Consider the following 17625-nt stretch of genomic DNA (forward strand, 5'->3'; position numbering starts at 1 on the left):
ACAGCCACAGCCACACGGGATCCAAGACATGTCTGTGACCTACACACAGCTCACGGCAATGCTGGATCCTTAACTCACTGAGCGAGGCCAGGGATTAAATCCACGTCCTCATGGATACTAGTAGGGTTTGTTACCATTGAGCCACAACTGGAACTCCTTGATTACTGAGTTTGGGGGCCTCTTGTTCAATTTTGCATCTATAGCAAGTGCCTCATTCTCTCTGCCCTAGTCCCACCATCCTTCTCCTGTGACTCCATCCAGCCAGAGCGGTCTTCCTTCCATAAGGCATGTTTCAGCCTCATGACTTTGCACGCACTGCTTCTTCTGCCTGATGTACTTCACTCTCTGGTTTTTTCTCAGTGATTCCTTTGTACCATTCATGGATCAACTCAGATGCTGCCTCCTCAGAGAGGTCTTGCCTGACCAGCCCAGGTACAGTAGCATCCCTTCCGCCCTCCGTCATGTCCTGTCTCACAGTCTCTGTAGCACTTCCTGCTCTGTCCATGACCTTGCTTATTTATTTGATGGTGTGTTTACAGCTTATCTCCTCCTCTGGAATGTGAGTGTTATGAAGGCAAGAATTTTGTCTGGCTTGTTCACTGTTCTATCCCCAGTACTTAGCATAGGGCCTGGCACATAGTAGGGCTTCAACAATTATTCGTCAAATGAATGAATGAGGTATGGAAGTGAGTGCCCTCCAGCACTTCTGGACATTTAGCCCACTGTATCATAGCTAGTTGTTCTCCTAGTGGTCCTTTATCCCTCCCGATGCAGGGCAGGCCCTCCCTACCATTTTCTCTTTATAGCCTCCATCCATCAATGGGCTGGTACTGAGATGGGGCTCAAGGAAGTTCGCTTTGGGAGTCAATTTCCATGCAAACAGCTTCTCAGTGGGGCCTGGGCTCCCCCATCAGCCTGGTCTGTGAGTGATGCCAGGGAGCTGACTTACCTGTTCGCACTCACCTCCTGCCCACTCTTTCACCTTGTCAGAGCAGGGAGGGCCCTCCAAAAACATTTAGTCCGACTAATTATACAGACTAGATAGCAACGTGAGAAAATGGTCATGACGACATGCTTAGGGAAGAATGTGGAAAACAAAATGATCTTTGCTTACTATCCCTGATTCATTCAACAACTATTTATTGAGCAATTAGGATGTACCAGGCACTATTGAGGCACTGGGGACACAGCAGAGAACCAGGCAGACACAGTCCCTACCAAAAGGGATCGTCTAGTGGGGAAGACCAATAACAAAGGAAAAAGAATAAAAGAATCAGCTAGTTACTGATTATGGTCTATGCCCTAGAGAAATAAAACGTGGGATGGGTGGTGAATTTAGGTAGGATGTCAGGGAGGGTGTCTCTGTGGGGGTAACACCTGAGATGATGGGTGAAGGATGACGAGGAGCCAGCCGTGAAAATAGGGTTAGATAGAGAAATCAGAATAGCTGTTTTGGTTAGAGCAGACAGCTGGCACAGACATAATGACTGGAACTCTGGTGGCCATCTCAGGCCATAAGGCAACCAGAAAGATGGATGTGACAGGCTGAAAGCAAAGAAATAGAAGCCAGAAGGAGCCTGAGTCCCTGATGGGGTGGCTTTACCATCACTGTATTCAGTGATGCGATAGGTAGCTTGCCCTCTGGACAAAAGAAAAACAGCCCTGGAGTTCCTGTTGTGGCTCAGTGGTTAACGAACCCAACTAGTATCCATGAGGATGCAGGTTCAATCCCTGGCCTTGCTCAGTGGGCTAAGGATCCAGCATTGCTGTGAGCTGTTGTATAGGTCACAGACAGGGCTCAGATCCCCTATTGCCGTGGTTGTGGTGTAGGCTGGCAGCTACAGCTCCGATTCAACCCCTAGCGTGGGAACTTCTATATGCTGCAGCCCAAAAAGACCAAAAGAAAAAAAAAAAAAAAGAAAAAGAAAAGCAGCCCTGATTTCTAGTGCTTATAAATTTGTATACTGTAAAATTTCCCACCAAAGCCAGTTTCTTTTCTTTTCTCTCTTTTTTTCATTTGTTTGTTTTTTGTTCTGTTTTGTCTTATTTTTTAGGACCACAAATGCAGCATGTGCAAGTTCCCAGGCTAGGGATCGAATTGAAGCTTCACCTGCCAGCTTACATCATAGCCACAGCAACGCCAGATCCGAGCTATGTCTGCGACCTACACTGCAGCTGGAGGCAATGCCGGATCATTAACCCACTGAAGCCAGGGATCAAACCCACATCCTCATGGATACTAGTCAGGTTGTTTTCACTGAGCCACAATGGGAACTCCAAAGCCAGTTTCAAGAGATCAGCAGACACTGAGCTGGGAAGAGATCTGCATAATCATTTCTCAGGAACCAGGGCAAGCTGGCTTGGCACACCACCGCACTACAGACCTGTTTCACGTGGAAGAGAAATACACCCCCATCTAACTTCAGCTACTTCAGTCAGCTCTCTCTTCCTAACAGCTCTAAGTCATTCCTAATAGATTCATGTGCATCTGAGTCTTTGGAACAGATGGTGGTTACTTAAGGGCACAGAAGGACTGCTCCTCCCTGATGGCCTTGGGTCTCTGCAGCTTGGTCGGCTTGAGATGCAGATTTTGAGGAGATGAACCGAGTGCTACAACCTTCACCCTTGGTGGTCCTCATGGATCCACATGAGATCTAGCCACTTAGGCAGCTCTTCAGATTCTCTGAGAAAACTGCCCTGGAGGCCACATTCCTCAAATCCCTTGAGGCACCCCAGGGACATGGTCAAATTCCTCCCTGCTTTCAGGGCCAGGGAACAACAGGACTCCTGGGAGCAACAGAACATGCATTTGTCCATTCTGCAAAAGTACTAACTGGCGCCTCCTTGGGCCCCATGTGCTGCTGTGTCAGTAATGGGGAGAGGGGTGGGGGATGAGTCCCAACTCATGATGCCTCAGGAGGTGTGCAGACGAGCTGGGGGGAAGATGGGACACAGCTATTAAGACCACAGTGAAAGGTGGAATAGTGGGAGGGGACCCCAAAACTGCCCCACCTTCCATGTTCCCCATCTCAGTGAAGGGCACCTCCACCCACCCTGCATCCAAGCCAGAAATCTGGGAGTCACCCTTCACATGAGATCCACCAATCCAATCAGTCATCAAGTTTGCCCTGGAGGAGTTCCCGCTGTGGCTCGGTTGTTAAGAACCTGACATAGTGTCCATGAGGATGCGGGTTCAATCCCTGGCTTCGCTGAGTGGGTTAAGGATCCAGTGTTGCCACAAGTTGTGGCATAGGTTGCAGATGTGGCTTGGATCCAGTGTTGCTGTGGCTGTGGTGTAGGCTCCAGCTCTGATTTGACTCTTAGCCCGGAGATGTCCAAATACCACAGGTGTGGCCCTTAAATTTTTTTTTTTTTTTTTTTTTGGCCCTGGAAATTGTTCTCTCCTCTCTACACCCACTGCCCCAGTTTATTAAGTAAGTTTTTCATTACTTCTTTTCTGGACTGTGGCCCCAAGTTCCTCCCTGCCCCATAGAGCAGCTAGAGCGATTTTTATTTTATTTTATTTTATTTATTTTTTGTCTTTTGAGGGCTGCACCCATTGCATATGGAGGTTCCCAGGCTAGGGGTCAAATCAGAGCCACAGCTGCTGGCCTATGCCACAGCCATAGCAATGCTGGATCTGAGCCTGAGACCTACACCATAGCTCATGGCACCTTGGGATCCTCAACCTACTGAGCAAGGCCAGGGATCAAACCTGCGTCCTCACGGATACTAGTCGGGTTTGTTACCGCTGAGCCAAGATGAGACCTCCTGGGGTGATCATTTTAAAGGACAGATATGTCCATGGCTCTCCACCCCATGTCCCTTTGCAGATTTCCACACTGTCTGGGAAGAAGCACGCCAGGACTGAGTGTGGCATGAAGGCCCTTCCCTATTGCCCCCAAATTTCATCCCCAGCCTTTTCTCTTCACCCAGACCTGTACTGTTCAATACCGTAGCCACTAGCCACATGTAGCTATTTAAAGTCAAATGAGTTCAAACGAAATAAAATTGAAATTCAGTGCCGCAGCTGTACTGGTGGCACATTTCAAGTACTCAATAGCCACATGTGACCAGTGGCTACTGTATCAGATGGCACAGCTGCAGAATACTTCCATTATCCTAGAAAGTTCTAGTGGACAGTGACGCTCTAGATGCACTAAGCGACTGGCAGTGCTCTCCTGCAGGCCTTTGCACATGCTGTTCCCTGTCTGGAAGACTTACCCGAATGGGTTTTCTCTACTTATTAGGTTCATGCTCATGTTGTAAGATCTAGATCAGGAATTCCCGATGTGGTGCAGCAGAAACGAATCCGACTAGGAGCCATGAGGTTGCAGGTTTGATCCCTGGCCTTGCTCCCGTGTTGCTGTGAGCTGTGGTGTAGGCTGGCAGCCGTAGCTCCAATTAGACCCCTAGCCTGGGAACGTCCATATGCCAAGGGTGCGGCCCTAAAAAAAAGACAAAAAAAAAAAAAAAAAAAAAAAAGAGATCTAGATTAGATGTCACCTTCACTGAGAATCTGAACCCCAAACTCCATTCTGTCCTCAGACAATCCTGCTTGCAGAGCCTTCCCTTGCACTATATAGCATACCCTGCATTTGAACTGCAAGATTACCTGTTGGTCTTTCCCATGAGGTATGGGATTTTAGGGTGGGGGCTGTGTCTGGTAGATTTGTACACTTTCAGTACCTAGGACAGGGCCAGGCACAGAGTTTGCAGGATAAGTCTGCCCAGAGAGAAGAGGTTGGGCTGGGTCAGTGCTCACCTCTGAAAGGGTGAGAGGAGACCCTAGCAGGCAGCTCTCCCCAGGTGGGTTACAGAGCCCATGAGAACAGCTAACTTCAGAAGAACAAAAAAGAGAACCCACAGAGCAGGACTAAGAGGCAGCCTGAGCTTTGTTACCCTCCTGCCTGCCCTCCTTCCAAGCCTGGGATCAGACACCTGGGTTAGGAGGCTGGCTCTGCCACTTACTAGCTGTGTGACTTTGGGAATGCACCCTAGCCTGTCTGTGTCTCAGTCCCTTGCCTGTGAAATGGGGATAATAATACCTCCTAGGATTGGGAGGGTGAAATGAGGTAAGAGTAAGATGTGGTTAGCTTCACAGTGGACAGCCTGGCATACAGCAGGTGCTCAGGAGATGGAGTGGTCACCATGTCCCCCAGGAGGCTCCTTGGTCACTTCTCCACGTCTCCACCATTTGCTGTGTCCAGGCCCCTCCTTTCCTCCTCAGATAGCCAGAGGAGGCCCTAGGGACCATATGGTCCAACCATCTAGATTTCTAGAACAGGAAACTGAGGTCCAAGAAAAAGGACTGAGTGGCCAGTGGCCACACAGCTTGACAAAGAACCAACTGGAAAGTTTCCTCCCAGCAGAGGTCAGACAGGAAACAGGAAGAGTGTTGATAAACGCCCAAGTGATAGAGCTAACCGTGAAGAAGGACCCTGGCCATGCTGGAGGCTCAGGACCACGTCTGGAGGCCATGTGGCCTGGGTTTGAATTTCACAGGTGTCATTGTCACCAAATTCTCACAACTTCATGAGGTGAGTGCCTTTATCATCTCCATCTCACAGAGGGAGAAATGGAAGCTCAGAGAGGTCAAGCAGCTTGCCTAAGGTCACAGAGCTCATAAGACTCAGAAGTTGGGATCCGAGTGGCTCCAAAACCCATGCTGGAAACTGTTCGGCCGCTCTGCCTCCTGCTCCGTTCAAGAGAGTGATCACGTCTGGGAACCCACGGTCAGGTTTTGTGCCCGCCACTGAGGGGGCTGCAGACACAGCCCTTACCTTTGAGGAGTTTGCAGTTGGAGGGGAGGCAGACATGCCAGTAGGTAGACCACAGGGAGAAGAGGATAAAAGGAGAGGGAGCACCTAGGAACCTGGCTGTGTTCGTGACACTCTCCCTCCCACGTCAGTGTCCAAATCTATAAAGTGCAGCTAATGACAGGGCTGGCTCTGTGGTTGTTGTGAGGATTAGGTGACTTCATACATGCCCTGCCATGAGGCTCAGCCTACTGTCATTATCATCACAATAATTATAATTGTATGTGAAAGAGACTCAGAACTGGGGGAGCTTCCTGGAGAAAGTATATTTCTGATGGAAGGATCAGGAAAGACGGATGGAGGGGCAGGGTCCCTTCGAGTCTCCAGGATGGGGTCAGAGCATTCCCAGGGGAGAGAACAGGACGGGCAGGGGCACAGGGCATGGGCAGGAAGTGGGCAGGAAGTAGGGGGCCATTGGGGGTGGCAGGAGTCAGGTATGTGGGTGGCTTCACAAAGCTGGAAAGGCCAGTGGGGCTGGCTGGGGTGAGGGCGGGGGCGGAGGAGGCCCTGGAGGTCAGTCAGCCCTGGGGAGCTGGACTCTGCAGGCCCCATCTGAGGGGGCAGGGCAGGAATCAGGATGGGGGTGGTGGGAAATGCCCCTTGGAGGGCAGAGCCACAGCTCTGTCTGCTGCCCCCCACCCCTCTAGAGAGGGGGCAGAGGCGGGGCTGGTACAGACCTCAGCACACAATTATGCAAATGTGTCAGCTGAGAGGTTCTGGAACTCCCAGAGGCTCGGAGAGGCCAGGACTGGGGCAGCAGCTGAGGGTGCAGACCCAGAGCCAGGGCTCACATGCCCCCAAGGCTAGGCCTCCCCTCCAGCAAGACCACCCCTCTCCCCACCATAAAGACAAAGCTGCTGCAAGAAACCATCTGCCCCCACTTCACAGACCCCTCACTCTCCTCACTAAGTGTGGCCCAGTGCAGACAGCATGAGCTCTGGTGTCAAAAAAACTTGGTGGCAGAATCCGGGCTGCGTGCCCTTGGGTAGATCACTTCCTCCCCTCCCAGGGTCCGCCTCTCAGAGCCTTATCTCTCAGATGAGGATGAGAGCCACTCATGGAGATGCTATGAGGATTAAACGAGATGACGCCTTTGCAAGGGGCCAGCATGGCGCGACACCCGGGAGATGCTCCAGGCCCCCTCCTCTCTCTGTGCCCTGCACTGCCTTCTCTTCCTCTCTCTGACCCAAGCCCAAGGATGCCCCAGATCGTCACATGCCAAACTCAACTTGCCTCTCTTTTCCCCTTTCCCCCAAGTCCATCCTCTAGGTCCAGACCCCCGATGCTCCTGCTCCTCCCAACAAACCTGAACTCTCAGAGTTCTTCTCTGTCTTTGAACCTCTCCCCCAATCCACTCTGAGCCTTGGAGTTCCCCTTGAGGCTCAGTGGTAACAAACCTGACTAGTATCCATGAGGACGCAGGTTCCATCCCTGGCCTTGCTCAGTGGGTTAAGGATCCAGCACTACTGTGAGCTGTGGTGGTGTTCACAGATGCGGCTCAGATCCCACGTTGCGGTGGCTGTGGTGTAGGCCGACAGCTGCAGCTCTGATTGGACCTCTAGCCTGGAAACCTCCATATGTCATGGGTGCAGCCCTAAATAAAAGCACACACACAAAAAATCCACTCTGAGCTTCAAGGTCTCTGGCAGGCAGCACCTTGTGGCTGCTTCCCTTCTCCTGGATGTAGCACCAGTCCCACCTGCATGCCACCACTTAATGCCCATAATGCTCCTCGTCTGCTCAAACCTGTTCCTGGTTCCCCAGCATCTCCAGGATCAAGTCCAAGCTCCTTGGATGGGGAGTGGTGCATTAAGGGGGCCTCGATTTTCAACACACCCTCTCCCTCCAGCTACAGTGAACCACTGGCTCACCTCCACGCCTGTCCCCTTGTCAGACTCAGATCATCTGAGTCCGAGTTCCAGCCTCAGCAACACTTACTGGATGTGTGGCCTTAGGCACAGTTTCTGAGCCTCAGTTTCCTCATCTATAAAATGGAGCAATGAGACCCACCTCTTAGGGCTGCTGTGAGGATTAAACAGGAAAGGGTGCCTGCCCCTGGTACTCTCTGCACCCAGGCAGTGGTGGCTATGGATGTTTTTATTCCTTTTTTTTTTTTTTTTTAGGGCCTCACCTGAGGCAGTATGGAAGTTCCCGGGCTAGGGATCCAATTGGAGCTGCAGCTGCCAGCCTACACCATAGCCACAGCAACGCCAGATCCAAGCCTCGTCTTCAACCTACACCACAGCTCATGGCAACACTGGATCCCCCACCCACTGGGCGAGGCGTCCTCATGGAAACTGGTCGGGTTCATCACTGCTGAGCCATAAGGGAACTCCATTTTTATTCCCTCTTAATGCCTTATCTCTCTACTCTCAGGACTTGACTCAGCTGTTGGCTCCACGGGAACCTGGGCAACTGTTACAGCCAGAGGAGCATAGGTGGGACCCAATCTTGCAGCCTCTGGGCCTGTCTCACAAGAACCACAGCAAGGCCAAGCTTGTCCTGCTCTCTCCTGTCCCAGGACCTGGCCCTCAGTTCTAGCAGGAGTGTCACCTGGAGAAATAACTGAATGAATCCCTGAACCCAAGATGGAACCCATCTTCAAAACTAACACCCACTCCAGTGTTCAAGCAGAAGTTAAATACCTGATGCTGTGAAAACAGCACCAGACTGAGAGTCCTGGGAGCTGAGCTCTGGACCAGCCTCAGGAAGTCAGTTTCTCCATCTATAAAGTGGGGAGAGGATGGAAGGGGAGGGATTATGAGGTCCCTCCCCATTTGGATGCTCTCTGAGGTAGTTAGTGTGTTGGTGAGGAGGGTGAGTTCTGAGCCAGAGAGACCCAAGTCTGAATCCCAGTTCTGCCTCCTACTTGGCAGTGTGATCTTGGGCAAGTTACTGAATCTCTCAGCCTCAACATCTTCATCTGTGAGATGGGACTGATCCTAGTCCCACTAAGGGAGCAGAGGAAAGGGGCTGCTGTGAGGATTCAATACCCAGAATAGCGCCTGCGACATAACAAGTGTCCAACACACCCTGGCTAGTGGGGTTTTTTTTTAGGGTTGTTATTTTTTCTGTTGTCACTTCCTACCAGATCCTTTTCTCTCTATAAAATAAACGTCCTGGGTCCCCAGCTTCAATTCTGAGTTTCGACACCGTGGCGTGTGCTTAGCCAAGGTGTCCTGGATGAACAAGGCTTTCCTGGCTGCCCACGGACACCTGTGAAGAGGGAAGTAGAGATGCCAGCAGTAGCCTTGGGTCTGACTCACTGCCAGCCTCGCCCCCATGGAGGCTGCTGTTTGCACACAGATCCTGCCCTCTCCTGGGAAAAGTAACAACAGAGGCCACTTCCCCAGGAACACAGACAATCTGGCTGTCTCCCTATCCTCAGTACAAAATAAAGTGCCTTCATATCAGTTGACTTTGGCTAGGTGGCAACTCTCTCTCTCCCTCTTTACACATTAAGTGGACTACTTTTGTTCTTTCTTTTTCTTCTTCTTCTTCTTTTTATGGCTGACCTATAACATATGGAAGTTCCTGGGCTAGAGGTTGAAGTGGAGCTGCAGGTGTAGCCATAGCAAGGCCGGATCCCAGCAGCATCTGTGACTTACGCTGCAGCTTAGGGTAATGCTGGATCCTTAACCCACTAAGCAAGGCCAGAGATTGAACCCCCATCCTCCCAGAGACAACGTTGGGTCCTTGGCCCACTGAGCTACAACGGGAACTCCTGGACAGTTTTGTTCTTATTTCCACTTCCCAGGCTGGGAAAGGGTATGGAGAAGGCAGTCCCTTCCACTCAGCTGGAAGAAGCCAGCATCAGGATCTGAATCCAGTCCCCAGCTCTGTTCTGTCCCCAGGTGGCTGCCTCAGTGTCTTTGGATCACCACGCCCAACTCACCAGGGCTCCCATTGAAGGCTGACCCATTGCCGTCTCCCTTGGCATGAAGGAGGCCTTGGGAAGGGCTCCAGTGGTCACATGAGGTATGGAGGGGGTGGCTGGGAATGAATCCAATCCCTCCTCTGGAGGTTAGGAAGCTGAGATGGCCAGAGAGCCGGATGCCAAGCCTGACCAAGATGACATCCAGCACCTGCCCTCGGCGCATCAGCTGGTCCAGGCAGACTGTGTCCTCTGCCTGACCCTGTGCTGAGTATACTTGAAATACAAAGATAGGCCGGATGTGGGGGAGACAACAACCCAGGCTTCAGAGGCAGCTCGGAGGCTAAGAGTGGCCCAGTCAGCCAGGCTTCAAACCCTGTCCCTGCCATTAACCAGCTGGGTGACCAAAAACAAGTCACCAAATTCCTCTGAGCCTCTGTTTATTTATCTGTAAAAAGAGTAAACTACAGTACCCATTCGACAGGGTGTGATGAAGATTAAATGAGGCGATACAAAAAGAGTGCTCAGTGCCCTCCCAGGCAGGGTGCTAGGGCTCAGTAAGTACTGGCTGAGAAGCCCCAAACCTTTCTGAGATGAGGCTTCTTCCCTCCCCTGGGCTCTGTGGTCCAGTGCTCAGCAGTGAAGAAAAAGGGAAGGCACGCACACGCACACACTCACTCACACACGCTCACATGCTATTTACACGACAAAAATTCTGTAGCAAATCTTGGAGTTCCCATTGCAGCTCTGTTTTTGTTTTTGTTTTGTTTTGTTTTTGTCGTTTTGCTATTTCTTTGGGCCGCTCCTGTGGCATATGGGGGTTCCCAGGCTAGGGGTCGAATCGGAGCTGTAGCCCCTGGCCTACGCCAGAGCCACAGCAACGCAGGATCTGAGCCGCGTCTGCAACCTACACCACAGCTCACGGCAACGCCGGATCGTTAACCCACTGAGCAAGGGCAGGGACCGAACCCGCAACTTCATGGTTCCTAGTCGGATTCGTTAACCACTGCCCCATTGCGGCTCTGCAGGTTAAGAACCCAACTAGTATTCATGAGGATGTGGGTTCAATTCCTGGCCTCACTCAGTGGGTGAAGGCTCTGGTGGTGTAGGTTGCAGATGCGGCTTGGATCTGGGGTTGCTGTGGCTGTGGCGTAGGTCAGCAGCTGCAACTCGGATTTGACCCCTAGCCTGGGAACTTCCATATGCCTCAGGTGTGGCCCTAAAAAGGAAAAAAAAAAAAAAAAAAAAAAAAAACTGTAGCAAGTTTTTAAGAAAGTAAATCTTTAAGAAAAAAATAATGTTTTTCTATGGGGTGGATAATGGGAGGATTTAAACTTTTACATTATATAGCTCTGTTTATTATGACTCTGACCGAGGCATGTGGAAGTTCCTGGGCCAGGGATTGAACCAAATCCACAGCAGTGACAATGCTGAATCCTTGACGGCTAGGCCACCAGGGAACTTCTATGTTAATTTTATAATCAGGAAAAATAAAGATATTTAAAAGTTGTTGTGGGCTACTTTGTGCCAGGCATAGTATCAAGCACTTTTGATCCAGCCTCCAACCCTTAAAACATCCTTCCCAGAAAGGTCGTATTATCCCCATGTTACAAACAAGCAGGTAGATGCTTAGAGAAGGGAAGTGACCTGACCAAGGACACACAGCTTATCAGTGATGATGCCAGGATCTGACCCCAGGATTGGAATCTAGGGTACAAAGCAATTCTGCTTGGCAGGTCAGGGAGGTGATATTTGAGCTGAGCCTGGAAAGATGAGTAGGATTTCTCCAGGCCAGGCTTCTCAACCAGGGGTGATTCTGACCCCAGAGGACATTTGATGAAGTCTGGAGACATTTTTGGCTATTGGCATCCAGTGGGCCAAGGCCAGGGATACTGTTAAATATCCCACAATGCATAAGATTGCCTTGCACAACGAAGATGTATCTGGCCCCAAATGTCAACAGAGCCGAGTATGATGTAACCAAAATACGGAGCGCTGTCATTTAGTGAGTGCTTACTGTGTGTCAAGCGCAGCACCAAGTTCTTGCAAATGGCATCTTACTTAATCCAACCCTGTTACTCTCATGCTGTGAATGAGGGACACGAGGCTCAAAGATGATAAGGGATTTTCTTAAGGTCACACAGCCAGAAAATGGAAGTGCAGGATTGGAGCTGCCTGAGTACAGAGCCAGAGATTTTAAACTTTCCGCTCTGCTGCCCAAGGATTTATAATAAATGAAAAAAAGCTCCAGGCCAACTGCTAGGCAGGGTGTGAGGAGACTCTGGCTGAGCCCAGGAGCAGCCTCCTCTGGCCTCAAGGCCTTGGGACAGGTCTCCTCCTTCCCCTTCTGTCACTTCCCCATCTGTCCAATGAAGTTTGTACCAGCCAATCTCCAGGGCCCTGCAGGCTCTGAGTCTGTTATGGGGCCCAAGCCCAGGCTCCAGGAGCCCTGGGGACAGCCGCCAGCTGCTGGGAGAGGAGGGGGCAACCTCATTTCCAGCGCATAAATAGCTAATGAGCCTTACTTCCCTATAAAGAGAAGGAGAAAGAGAGAGGGAGGGAGAGAGATGGGGGATGGGGTAGGGAGTGGCTTGAGCCTCACCCAGGAGCTTACTCCTCCAGGAGAAGGCATATTTCTCTGCTACTTTTTTGCCAAGCCCAAAGGAGGCACCAAAGCCAGGCCTCCTTCTCAGGTGAGAGGCAGGTCTGGGCATTTGCCCAGCTGAGCACATGAGTTCTCATAGGTAGGAGAAGGGATGGGAGCACGTGCTGGCCCGGCCCCCTGTCATGAGCTAGGCATCTCAAATAGCAGGTTCATCTCAGGTCAGCCTCGTCAACATCCTGGTAGGAAAGAATCATCCTGACCCCAGTTTACAGGTGAGAGGATCAAGGCTCCCAAGAAAGGACTTGTGGATTATGCAGACAGTGCAGAAGGAAGGTTTGGGACTCAAGTGTGACTGACCCCAGGACAGGACATTAGAGGGTAAGGGGATGGCAGTCCTGTTTTTCTTTTTTACCCAGGAATGACGTCTGCAGAAAATATATGTTCAGTTTCTCCTGCCTGCCCCAGGTCATGGAACGGACTGCAAAAAACCACAACACAGTAATTTGGATTTCCTGGTTTGCAGACATGCGAATCAAGCCTGGGAAGGCAGAGTTCTCATCAGCTAGAAAGTCAGACAGGAGAGAAGGGGGGCGAGTGGCAGGGGTGGGATCTGGCGGGGGTCAGGCTGTGCTTTCTAGGCCGGCTCTCTCACTGTCTGGCAGTGCGGCTTTGGGCAAGTCACATCACCCCTCTGGACCCCAGTCCCCACATGTAAATAATGAAGAGGTTGGACAGATGATTTCAGACAGAGCCCCTTCAAACTCTCATAGTCTGCCCCTAGTCCTGCCCAAAGTTCTCTCTTCTCTGTTTATGTGACTTCAGAGACAGGGAGATGGGGACACCGGTGCCTGGCACCCTTGGTGCAAGCTCTCAGAGCCCCCAACCCTTGCTCTCCATCCTCAAACAGCCAAACTGGGAAGGAGTCAGTTGTGGTTTGGGGATTAAAGGGACAGGGAGGTCTGAGGTGAACATGAGGCCATTTCTTCTAAAGCCAGAGCATCTGCTGATGCAGGCTGACTCACAGAAACTTATGTATAAGGAGGTGGAGGGGAGTGACCCCCTACAACACGAGGGAAATAGTTATTTAACTCCTACTTAAGGAGTCAAAAACTTTCTGCTTCCAAAGGCTCCACAGACCCAGCCAGTGCAGGTCAGGACCAGTCATTCATTCATTCAACCTTTGCTGATGTGTGCTCTGGGCCAGGCCTTGTGCCAGGCTCTGGGGTTATTGATATGATGACTAAGAGACGGTCCCTGCTCTTGGGGACTGTGTGCTCATCTGGTATCCCAAGGCCAAAGAGCTGGGGCTGCGAGACTTAAATGGTTTAGCTTGAGAAAAAGATTCCAGGCTCAAATAAGGAAACATTTTATCAGACAAAGCAAAGTCAGTTTCTTTGCTACAGGATTTCTCCAAGCCTTTAATAGGCAAATGCACATTGAGAATCCTCCAAGAAAGATATAGAGAATGTATCACATTTCCCAAGTACAGCTGATCTTAGAACACTACTTTTTCAAACATTATACTTATTTACAAAGGGCACTTGGGGAGATGCAGCTCTAATGCTAATGTTTTGGCCAGTGGAGCTTGGAGAAGGCTTACACCGAGAGGGCGTCTGAGCAGGGCTTTGGGAGTTGAGCAGGAGTTGGTCAGCGAAGATGGGAAGGCTTAAAGCAGATCAGTTAGAGTCCTAGGCTGACTATGCTTGGGTTACCTTGCATGTACTTAGTCCTCAAAGGTCCCAATGTGGGTCAAGGAGGTCACCACAAATCCATGGAGACTCCTAGAGGTCCACTTTTCTCCTTTTTCTTGAATCACCTCACCTCAGGGCCTTATTCTCCAAATTTCTGCCTTCCTTTTTCTTTCTTCCTTTCTTCCTTTCTCTCTCTCTCCCCGTTTTGACAACCACACCCAGGGCATATGGAAGTTCCCAGGGTAGGGGTCGGCCTACGCCACAGCAATGCCAGATCTGCACGGGATCTGCAACCTACACTGCAGCTTTCAGCAATGCCATCCTTAATCCACTGAATGAGGCCAGAGATCAAACCAGCATCCTCATGGATACTAGTTGGGTTCTTAACCTCCTGAGCCACAATAGGAACTCCCAAGTCTTGAGTCTTTATGTCCTATCCTCACTCTCAAGCTGGCCTCTACTCTAATTTAAACCCGGAATGGTTCTTACAGTATTTAAACATGATCCCAGCCTTAGCCCCTCGCACACCTCAGCCTAGCCCCTGGCGCCCAAAGCCATCCTCTCAGGAGCTTGCTGACCCTCATGTATATACTCTCTCTTGGATTTAACTCTGACCTGCCCAGAGCCATCTGGCCCTAGGTCCTGATGCACACTTAATAGAACTCAGAGGCATTGTGACCCCAAGCCTGCAGCTAGTCTACTCCATATAGTCCAGACCCATTCCTGGACGGCGGCCCCGCCCCTTCTCTAGCTTTGACTTTGTTCCCATCCCCATTTGTGCCTTTGTCGCCAGCTCAGTCCTGAACCGTTCTTTATGTGGGCCCTGTCTCCAGGTCCAGCCCCATGACCCCTCATAGCAGCCCCGCCCTTGCCCAGCTCTGTTTCAGCCCCATCCCTCACCCTGACCCAGCCTGTACCTGGTCCAACTCTGATAACGTTTGTCCCCACCGTCCCAATCGTTAATGATCTCTCCCCAACCATGGGCCCACCCCCCATTTCAGGCCTGAGACCCCGCCCAAAGCACCACCCTCAACACCCCCCCCCCTCGCCGCGGCCCCGCCCCGTACTAATTCTGATAGGGCCCTGACCCTGTCAGTGGGCCCGCCCTAGGACAATTCCGACTGGGCCCAGCCCACCGTCCAGCCCTGACCCCGCCCCCGACCAGGCCCCGCCTCCGCCCCAGGCCGGCCAGACAACTCACCTGCAACTCCTCGAAGGCATCATCGATGCCGGTGACTTGGTGCTGCTCGTGCAGCGCGGGTTCATCGCAGAAGAAGCAGAGCAGCGCGCGGTCAGTGAGGCAAAAGAGCTTGACCTTGTCGTGTGCCTGGCAGGGTCGCGCGGCACGGCGCGCGTTGAGGATGGCGTCCAGCGGGAAGGCGCTGTAGCGCTCCACTATGTTGGCCAGCTTGAGACTGGGCGCGAGCGCGGGCTCGGCAAACGTACGCCGGCACTCGGGGCAGTCGCGGGCGCCCTGCGCCTCCTGCCTCACCCAGTGTTCGGTGATGCAGCGGCGGCAGAAGTAGTGCTCGCAGCCCAGGCTCACCGGGTCCTGGTAGATGCTTAGACAGATGGAGCAGAGCAGCTCGTCCTTGAGGCTGCACGCCATGGCGCCGGAAAGGGTCCCCCGAGATGCAGGGGGGCGGCCAGGAGAGCAAGGCGCTGGCTGGGGCAGCACCTATGGATGGCTGCGGGGAGCAGGCCCGAAGAGGCAGGAGCTACAGGAGAAGGAAAGGGTGCTGTCTGGGACGGGGTAACGCGAGTAATAGGTGCAGGATACATACTATCAGGGAAGCAAGCCCAGGAAGGTGGTCTCAAGGTAGTAGGTGACCCAGAGCTATGGGCGCCGGAGGGAGAGGGCTATGGGGTGGGAGGGAAGGTGCTCCTAGCAAAAAGCTTCTAGGGAAAGGGACAGTCCGAAGGGATAGGTGCTGAGAGAGGGGGATCTCGGAGGGGGGCGGAGGCCTTGGGGGGGCAGTGATACCGGGATGGGTGCGGTAGGGGGAGGGGGAGAAGCTGGGGATGGGGAATTCTGGGCGAAGGGGAAGCCAGGCAAAGCCGCACCGCGGCTATGCCAGGCAGAAGAGAGGGGGGCGTGAGCACGCTCCGCTTCCCGATCCCTGCCCCAAGACCCAGCCCCGCGCGGCCCCTTACCCGCGCCGGCTCGGTGGCCACTGCTCCGGTCCGAGCGCAGCCTCTCAACCCGGAACCAGCCCAGCCTGTGCTGCCCGCGGCCTTGGCTCGCTCCCCGCCCCGGCGGGCGGGGCCCAAGCGACTCCGCCCCCGCGGCGGGCGGGGGAGAAGAGGGGCGGGGCCCGGCCTCTGGCCGGCGGACCCCCTCCCCGCCCCCACCATTCTCCAGCTCCAGGGGGTGTGAAACCCAGCTGTTCCTTCAGGTCCGCACTTGGAACAACGTTCGTTCAGGTCTCTCTTGGGATCCCTGCGGCGGGTGGGGGAGGGGGAACAGCTAATTTGAGAGGATAACGAGTAAAGGAGGAATATCTTTTTGGATGATCAAAGTGAAGATTTGGGGGAAATAATACTTTGTATTAAAACCAACAAGGAGGAGTTCCCGTCGTGGCGCAGTGGTTAACGAATCCGACTAGGAACCATGAGGTTGCGGGTTCGGTCCCTGCCCTTGCTCAGTGGGTTAACGATCCGGCGTTGCCGTGAGCTGTGGTGTAGGTTGCAGACGCGGCTCGGATCCCGCGTTGCTGTGGCTCTGGCGTAGGCCGGTGGCTACAGCTCCGATTCAACCCCTAGCCTGGGAACCTCCATATGCCGAGGGAGCGGCCCAAGAAATAGCAACAACAACAAAAGACAAAAAAAAAAAAAAAAAAAAAAAACCAACAAGGATATGTTGTATAATCTGCATAGAATACAACTTTTGCGTAAAATATAACGATAAAACTCGAGAAATACCCTGTTTGCTTAGAGCAAGTTCAAGACCCTCACACTCCTAAGACTTGGGGTCCCATTTCTTCTTCACTTTCTTAAGGAGTCTGGGGCTGGGCGGTGGGGAAAAAGGCTTGGAAAGCCCTGGCCCTGACTAATGTCTGACTCTAGGAGTTGTCTCCACTCAGCAAACATTTCTGGAGTGCTACATTGTTGGGTGGGGGTCGGGGTGGGGGTTGGGGGGGTGGGGAGGGTGGCGCTGGAGAGAGGCGGAGTAATAGGAGACCTCGCCTTGTTTGCCAGATGGAGAGGGGCTAAAGGATTTCTAGGTAGAGGGGCCAGCTTGTGCAAGAGCGAGGAGGCGTGAAAGGGGAGGGCACATTTGGAGAAGTGCAAGTGGTTCTTTACTGTTGGGGGTGAGGTGTGAAACTGGCTAGGATAAGGTGAGGGCTTTGAGGGTCATGGTGAAGGATTTCCTGAAGGCATCAGGCTTTCAAGCAGGGCACTGACCTGGTCTGATGTGGGTTTCAGGAGGTCAAGGAGATGCTTATTATCCCATCAACACGATGAAGGCAGGGACCTTTTCTGATGTGTCTGCATATGTGCAGCGCTCTGGGAACAGTGAAGCTGTGTTGCTGAATAACAGTAGCAAAGATGTGGATTTCAGGAAGAGAGACTGGCACCACTAGATCACTGTCCTCATAGCACCTGTAGGAGATGAAACCTGACCTGGGGCCATGA

At 52.3% G+C, this 17625-nt stretch overlaps 2 protein-coding genes across 7 annotated transcripts in view; one reads left to right on the plus strand and one right to left on the minus strand.

Annotated features, from left to right (window-relative positions):
- Positions 1–16194, minus strand: part of TRIM62 (tripartite motif containing 62) — a 36022-nt gene extending 19828 nt beyond the window's left edge. For 3 of the 4 annotated variants that reach the window (XR_014807443.1, XM_003127763.5, XM_084963777.1), the window contains exons 1-2: positions 16144–16194; positions 15191–15707 (exon numbers count right to left, since the gene is read on the minus strand). Coding sequence is in view for 1 of the 4 variants with exons in the window: in XM_003127763.5 (XP_003127811.1) it covers positions 15191–15598 (408 nt within the window). In the remaining 3 variants the exon portion in view is untranslated. Of the gene's footprint in view, positions 1–15190; positions 15708–16143 lie in introns of those variants that run through there. The other variant, XM_084963775.1, reaches the window with a different exon arrangement.
- AZIN2 (antizyme inhibitor 2) overlaps positions 1–17625 on the plus strand; it is a 159412-nt gene that overhangs the window by 80436 nt on the left and 61351 nt on the right. Inside the window, exons 11-13 of one of the 3 annotated variants that reach the window (XR_014804758.1) lie at positions 361–432; positions 5571–7253; positions 8007–9237. The exons of 1 other annotated variant lie outside the window; for it this stretch is intronic. The gene's annotated coding sequence lies outside the window, so the exon portion shown is untranslated. Of the gene's footprint in view, positions 1–360; positions 1271–5570; positions 7254–8006; positions 9238–17625 lie in introns of those variants that run through there. One more of the 3 variants, XR_014804757.1, reaches the window with a different exon arrangement.

This window comes from Sus scrofa, chromosome 6 (assembly GCF_054392235.1).
Source record: "Sus scrofa isolate SSC_HxYL_T2T_F1_AM1 chromosome 6, Sscrofa_HxYL_maternal_Yorkshire_Landrace_v2.0, whole genome shotgun sequence".
NCBI classification, from domain to species: Eukaryota; Metazoa; Chordata; class Mammalia; order Artiodactyla; family Suidae; genus Sus; species Sus scrofa.